This window comes from Myotis davidii, unplaced genomic scaffold, assembly GCF_000327345.1.
Source record: "Myotis davidii unplaced genomic scaffold, ASM32734v1 scaffold72, whole genome shotgun sequence".
In the NCBI taxonomy this organism is placed as follows: Eukaryota; Metazoa; Chordata; class Mammalia; order Chiroptera; family Vespertilionidae; genus Myotis; species Myotis davidii.
The window spans coordinates 1,623,721-1,631,333 of NW_006284618.1; the positions used below are offsets into that span (position 1 = coordinate 1,623,721).

At 46.7% G+C, this 7,613-nt stretch overlaps 2 protein-coding genes across 2 annotated transcripts in view; both read right to left on the minus strand.

The window, feature by feature from the left end:
* SFXN4 (sideroflexin 4) overlaps positions 1-2,244 on the minus strand; it is a gene marked incomplete at its 5' end in the record, with an annotated part of 16,223 nt that extends 13,979 nt beyond the window's left edge. The window contains 2 exons of the mRNA XM_006754955.2: positions 675-749; positions 2,131-2,244. Coding sequence (XP_006755018.2) covers positions 675-749; positions 2,131-2,244 — 189 coding nt within the window. The remainder of the gene's footprint in view (positions 1-674; positions 750-2,130) is intronic.
* Positions 2,245-5,625: 3,381 nt separating this feature from the next.
* PRDX3 (peroxiredoxin 3) overlaps positions 5,626-7,613 on the minus strand; it is an 8,983-nt gene continuing 6,995 nt past the window's right edge. Inside the window, exons 6-7 of the mRNA XM_006754904.2 lie at positions 6,675-6,840; positions 5,626-6,179 (exon numbers count right to left, since the gene is read on the minus strand). Coding sequence (XP_006754967.1) covers positions 6,126-6,179; positions 6,675-6,840 — 220 coding nt within the window. The 3' untranslated portion in view covers positions 5,626-6,125. The remainder of the gene's footprint in view (positions 6,180-6,674; positions 6,841-7,613) is intronic.

Here is a 7,613-nt window from a genome sequence, read left to right on the forward strand (position 1 = left end):
AATATTTCAATTAAAAAAACAACAACCAAAACATTAAAAATCCCTAACTCTCTGACCTTGGAGAGGACTCAAGGCCAATACCTAACCTATCCCTCGGCCATGTGCAGGCGACACAGCACACCATTAGCTAAGTCCCTTGCAAGAGAGCCAGCCTCTAAGTCCAGAGGCCCAACAAGTTCTTAGAAAAACCAAGTTGAATCTGTGAGCTTTCCACAGGCGGCCTCCCGGGACGGATGTCTGTGGGCCCTGGAAAGCCCCTCATGCTCACGGCAAGGTAGGTATCAAATACTTGGTTTGAGTCTTTGGGCAGGAATGGAACCCAGCCCCGGAACACTGCCTCTAATAGGAAATAGATCCAGACTTGGGAGACCTGCCTCCATTCTGGAACTTGCCACAGGGCTCCAGAATCGGCTACAGAGAATCCCCACTGGTAGCCCTTGCGTGGGAGAAAGCCTGTGGTTTTTTTTCTCCTGATTACTAGTTCCTGCGACTGGCACCTCACACTAATCTGGCTCATGAGAAGGAATGCTAACTACAAAGAAAAAACAAACCAATTTCAAAAAGTGCGTCCCTGTTTTCAAAGACCACGTTCCATCATCGCTTTCAGAGCATCTGAGGGCAGAATCCCCCACAGGCAACCACACCCAGTCTTGGCCCCGGCAGGTGATACCTACCCTTTTGTCCTCCAAGTCATGAATAGACCCATCTTCATTTGTTAACAATAGTTGCCTCGACTGCTCTATTTTGCTCTAAAAACAAATATAAAGAAATAGAGCCATGAGCTCAACATTGCTCCGATTTATCCACAGATTTAAGAGAGTCACAGGCTTGACACACCTGACTTCACTGGGGCGTGTAGCCAAGGCTCTCCACCCACTGAGCTTCCGTTAGGATCGTCCCAGGGGTCATCCCAGGGGGACCTCCCAGCCGCTCCAGCAGCTGGCCCCTCCGGGGCTGCTTCTCCGAGGGCAACTGTCTCAGTGAGCGATACCACCACCGGCCTGGTGTGCGAGTCAGAAACCCGCAAGCCCCTACTCTCTCACTCACCCCACATCTCATCATATGCTTAGAATCCCCTCATCCAGAATTAACAACAGTAAACATTCCGTCGTATTGGCTTCTCCCCCTCCTGTCATTAACCAAACCCCCCCCGCCCCCCGCAAAACAGCCATCACCCAGTCTTCTTTCCCTCCCCATTCTACCAGAGGTAACCACTATTACGAGTTCAAGGTATAAACTTCCAGTCCAGCCTTTTATACGTATACACACATGAATACATGTCTCCATAAACAAATACGTAGCATTGGTGTGCTTTTTGTAATTTGCTTAAGTACTGTATTTATGCATCTTGCTTTTCCACTAAACATCACAGACACCATGTCTTCCCATTTAACATCACACATGTTGTATGTTTCTACTTAATATATGCTGGTAACTAGGTTGTCGCTTTGAACAGCTAATCAATATTCCACTGTATGAATAGACCACATCATATTTCTCTGCCGATGGACATTCAGGTTGTTTCCTGTTATAAATAAGGCTGACGGGCGCATCCTGAGCACAGGGATGAGAGTGTCCCTTTGAGTCTGGCCCTTAAGGGTCATTGCTGGTGACAGGATCTCTCTCCTACCTCCCTCAGCCACACCTGGTTCAAACCATCTTTTGCTTGGAAGCAAGGCCACCCCATGAGTGACGCACAAGGTCCTTTAAGAACTACCTGGATCCCCTGCATACAAGCCCTGGTGACTGGGTGGCCTGCTCTCCTCCCCTGAGCTTGGCTCACAGTCCCCTCTCCTTCTCAGCCTTCCTTCAACACCCTCCCCCAATTCCCTGTGACACTCCCCCACCCGCCTTGGATCCCTAGGTCAAGGCCTGTGACTAGCATTGCCAGTCTGTCTTCCATCCCCCTCTGATCCCCTCTGAACTTCCAGCACCTGGCCCGGGGCTTGGTACTTGCGTTAATTGGACGCCCACTTTTACTTATTACCCTTCCAATCTACCAAGCTCATCCAAAGCAGTAAGAGCACGGTGATCTATGTGGGTTATTTCACCTGCTTTCCAAAGGGACACAGTCTTTCTGTTTCAGAATAAAATGTAAAATCCATTAGCGCCGAAAGCAAGAATACTTACAATGGAAATGAACAAATTTGTAGGATCCAATAATTCTGTCCACTGAAGACATCTCTGAAAAAAGGTCTTAAGAGGAGGGAAAAACACCGAGAAGTTAACAGCAGAACAACGAAGATATGTTCATGGTTGACATTATTTCTGACAACCTAATGGGGTTGTCTACCTGCAGCATCTCCCAGAATCCCCATCCTACAGGTGAGAAAACTGAGGCTGAGAAGGGCTCAATGTACTCAAGGGAACCCAGCCGGGCAAAGACTCAGCAGTCTGTGCTCGGAACCACTCCAGTATCAAATTGCTCTTGAGGAATCAAACAGTGGACACGTGGAGAAAGGAAGTATGGTTTGCTTCAAAAAGCCCCCGGACTTCGCAGGGTTTGAGTCCTGGCTCTGCCGGGACAACTTGGCCTCCCTGCCCCTTCTCTGCTTCCCCACCTAAAAAGTTTGGCCTGGGCCCTACTTCAGGTGATGGCTGAAAGAGAACGTCCTAGAACGGTGCTGTCCAATTTGCCACATGCGGCCATGGAGCCCTGGATAGGTGGCCAGGCAAAATCAAGATGTAATTTATATGTAAAGTATACACCGGGAATCCAAGACCAAAAAAAAAAAAAAGATGTAACCCTGGCAAGGTGGCTTGGTTGGGTTGTGTTCTCCTGTAGACCAAATGGTTGCAGGCTCAATTCCTGGTCTGGGCACGAACTTAGGCTGTAGGTTCAGCTCCCAGTCAGGACCCTCCCAGAGGCGACCCACAGATGTTTCTCTCTTCTTCTCTCTCTCTCTGAAAATCAATAAAACATATCCTCAGGTGAGGATTAAAAAAAGATGTAAAATATCTCACTAATAATTTTCATATAAATCACACGTTGAAATGTTTATGTTTTGTATCTACTGGGATAAAGACAACATATTGCTCAAATTAATTTCGGATGTTTCTTTTTGCCTTGGGTAATCTGGCTACTAGAAAACTTTAAATTACCGAATGACTCCCGTCACATTGCTATTGGACAGCGCAGCCCGGCCACTAGCTGGAGGCGGGGCCTGTGTGACTCGTCCCGGGCGGCCGGTCTCGGTGAGTGGCCGAGCCTATGGAAGTTGGGAGGCAGGGGACTCCGGGAGGCCCTGTTCCGGTCCACCCTGAGGCCACCCGGAGCTCAGTTACAGCTCGGGCAGCAGAGCGCGGACACCTGCGAGGGGGACTGACTCCTCTGCAGGGCGACCCTCCCTCGCCCGGCCTGGGGCAGAGGTGACACGGGGTAACAGCTGGGGTTCCCCTTAGGACCCTCGGGAGAATGCGGTGGGGAGGGGGTCGTGCGACCACGTGGCCTGCCCGTGTTCCCTTTTCTCCACAACCTCACCAGCACTTGCTTGTTAATTTTTTGATGATAGCTATTCTGACAGGTATGAGGTGACATCTCATTGTGGTTTTATTTTGCATTTCTCTGACGATTAGTGACTTTGAGCATTTTTTCACCCCCTGCTCACCCCCGCTGCTCCGTGTCACCCGATGTCCCGGCTCCAGGCGCTCGACGCGCCTGCTGCTCGGTGTCACCGCCTTCTAACGCCCCCAGATCCCACACTTACACCCCCTGTCCCAGGCCTGGCGCACCCACAGACCAAGTCATCTCCTCGCTGCATGGCCACCCCTTGGGTGCATGGAAGCCCCGTATCACAGCCCCCGCCTCAGCTTTGGACATGACCCTGGAAAATCCCCTCTGCTGCCCCTTACAGTGTGCGGGGACTGGGGGTAATCAAAACCGCTATGTGAGGTTGGTGGCCCAGTGGAAACTGAAAATGTGGACTCATTACAAAAAGACTGAGAAAGGTCTGCATCAGGGCATGAAATCCAGCCGAGTATAGTTTTTTCTCCAGCTCCGGGGCAAAACCTGATCAAGTAGCGGCAATTGGTAGAGAAACAAATGCATCTTCCTTCTTCCTGCTGTCCCTCACCCTTCGCCCAGTGGGATGGGCAGGGGGTGTGTGTTGGTGGAAGTTAGTGTGGATGTTTAGGGTGCTCAGGGGTCCTCGGGAGTCCTGGCTGGTGCGGCCCTAGTCAAGTCAATCTCTCCAGTCTATTCTGAATCTGCACAATAAGGTCACTGAATTGTACCGACTCGGGGTTTGGTTGAGGGTCAATGACAGAAAAGAGGTAGAGGTGCTAATAGGGCGCAGGTCCTTTGGAAGTGCTCAGTTTGGGTAATTAACACCCACCGACCTATTTGTTCCCTTGCCTTCCCCTCCAGGAACATGAAACCAGGTCTTGGTTTCCTTCAGGCCCATGTGCCTTTGCAGCTCCTTTTGCTCAGCCCATCTGGTTTACCTTTCAATAATCTTCAAAAGTTCACCTCCTCTTCCAGGAAGCCTTTATGACCCAGGAATACATTTATTGTACCACAGTCTTTAGCACACCTGTGTTATTCTGTTGGCCCTACAACCCAAGTGTCACCGATCCAGCCCAGCTGACCTCTCTGCTCCCCTTTGGACCCTTGCCTGTAGCCTTAACAAAGGTGCTAGTAATCGTTTTAGAACAAGCTGATGTAACTCTTCTCAAACCTTCCTGATAGTTCCCATCTGGGAATAGAACCCAAAGCCCTTGGTGTGCCCCTGAAGCACCCTGGGCTCATTCTCCTCCTTCACTGCTCCTGAAGTCACAGGGCCCTTCAAGTCTTCATTCCCACAAAAACGCTCTTCACTTGGGGCCTTTGCCTACAACCTTCTTGTCTCCCTAACTCACTTACTTTATACATGTTCTTTCTTTTGATCCTCATCAAAACCCTTAGATAGGTACAATGATTGCCCTCATTTTACAGATGAGCAAGCAGACCTGGAGAGGCCGTCTCTCCCCAAGGCCTTCCCTGACAACCCTATCTAGAACACCTGCAACTCTCTGCTCTAGCCTCCGCCCCACTTTATTTTCCTTCCAGTCTATGTATTTTTATTATGTTTATTGTATTTTCCCCTCTAGAATGGAGGTGCATGAAGGAAAAGGTTTGTCTTTTTTTTGTTCACTCTTGTACCTCCAAAAAAGCACCTGGCATATGGCAGGCACTCAAGAGCTTACTGAAATAATGAACAGATGCTTCCATTTCTCTCTTGCCCCATAAACTGAGCTCCTTGGGCATGGAGCCATCATCTCATCCATCTCTGTGGGCCCCGAGTGAAGTTAAATGCTCAACCAATGTCTGTTGACATAGTCGGAGGAACACTAGAGGCCACAACAGCTGGACCAACAAGGAACGGCGATAAAAATGCAAATATTTTAAAATATATTTATTTTTTTATTATATGCTTTACACTGAGTGCCTCAGAAAATATAATTATAATGATTTCAAAATGCAATTCCTGGATTAAATAAATATCCCCTATAATTACCTTCAATCAATATTTAGAAATATATGCAGACACTAAGTCAGCTAACAAATAAAATAAACAAAATAACTATTGAAACTACAAATCTCAGGGATGAGGAGCATGCATGATCAGTTAGGTCACTTTGCCACTGTTTTTTTTAAATACATGATTCACATTGTTTCAATCAAATATATCTCCACTCCAAGAGTTACATTAGACTGCTAATACTAAAACTTAAAGCTATGATCTTGTTACCTTAAAAAAAATTCAGTTTAATACAAAGAAATTCAGAAAGAAAATTTCAGGACTCTTGATCAGAGGCTTTCGCTACTTGTCCTATAATGGTGAACACAGGTTCAGGTAAGGCTAAGGAGAGAGTTTCTTATTGAAGACATGATCAAAGAAACAGGTGAACTAGGCAGTCTATAAACTAGCTAGCCATCAAGAAGTTACCAATAAAGGACTCACGTTAGTAACTAACCATGTTTAAAAAGCCTTAGCCAATGTTACAAAAACAAAACATTTATAGAGTATTCCTTATGAATGCAAACATAATTGATTTCTGCTTTCTACACATAATCATCTTCGAGATGCTAAAAATGAGCTCCAACTGTGGTTCTATCGAGAAGCTGCAGGTGTACGTGAGATGATCTACTGATTTACCTTCTCAAAGTATTCTTTGGAAGCAGTTGGATGCGGCTTGATCTGAAAATATACAAACATTTAATTAGCTGACTTTAAGATAGTAGTTTCAAAAGTGAGTTGAAAATTCTCAATTTTTAGTTTCTTAAAAAATAATTTTTAAAAAATATTGATTCAGAGAGGAAGGGAGAGAAACATGAATGAGAATCACTGATTGGCTGCCTCCTGCACACCCCCTACTGGGGATTAAGCCAGCAACTCAGAAATCAAACCATGATCTCCTGGTTCATAGGTTGATGCTCAACCACTGAGCCATATCGGCCAGGCTACCCTAAAATTCTTTAACTTTTTCCAGTGCTGGCCTGTTGCCTTTAAAATACACGGATGAAAGTTACACTAACAGCTGCCTAACCCCTGGTCCCGCCTCTCAGCAGCAGCGTCTGTGGCCCTGCTCCACGCGTGGGCTCCTTCTGTGAACACTCCAGGCCAGCAGCCCTGAGGCAGTGAGTACCTGGGATCCTCTGTTGGGGCCCCAGGGCTTTTGAAAAGGAAACCTACCGTAGGAGAATCTGGGGTCCAATTTGCTGGGCAGACTTCTCCATGGACTTCCACGAACTGGAATGCTTTCACCAGGCGGAGGGTCTCTTCCACGCTTCGGCCCACCGGGAGATCATTGACGCTCAGATGCTTGATGACTCCATTGGGGTCAATGATGAAGAGACCTCTGCATCAGAACTGTCCTCATTAGTGCCCCCACAGCACCAGAGTAGAGAGAGCCTAACGTCTACCCTCTTCCGGCTTTAATTCCCCTGAAGAAAGCGCTTGTTAAGTGCCATCATCTGCTTAAAACAGAGTTTCCAGAGGTAGGCAGGGCAGGACCAGGCCACGATGGAAAACAGGCAGTATGGTCCAGTTTACAAATGGGACCTAAATGTCGCGCGGGACCTAAAAGTCACAGAGAGCAGAGACTTCTTTCCTTATCAGTGACCTAGCAAGCATTCTCTGGGCGGCTTTATCAACTCTTGGCAAGAAACCATAAGCAAACGGGAAGGGATGCACAAGTATTTTATCTATAGTCAGTAAATACTGATGAAATGAGTGAATTCTTGGGTACATGGGGGAAAAATCCCATGGGAAAATCTTTGCAGGAAGAATTAAGTCTATGCTCTGCATAGAGCAGAAATCTAAAGGAAGAACCCACCTGAAACATCATATGTGTGTGTGTGTATGTGTGTGTGTATGTGTGTGTGTATATGTGTGTGTATATGTGTGTGTATATATGTGTGTATATGTGTGTATATGTGTGTGTATGTGTATATGTATGTGTGTATATGTGTGTGTATATGTGTGTATGTGTGTATATATGTGTGTGTATACGTATGTATATGTATATATGTATGTGTATGTGTATGTGTATATGTACACATACACGTATATGTATCTGTATCTATGTGTATGTGCATATCTATGTGTGTTACATGTATATGTGTATGTGTA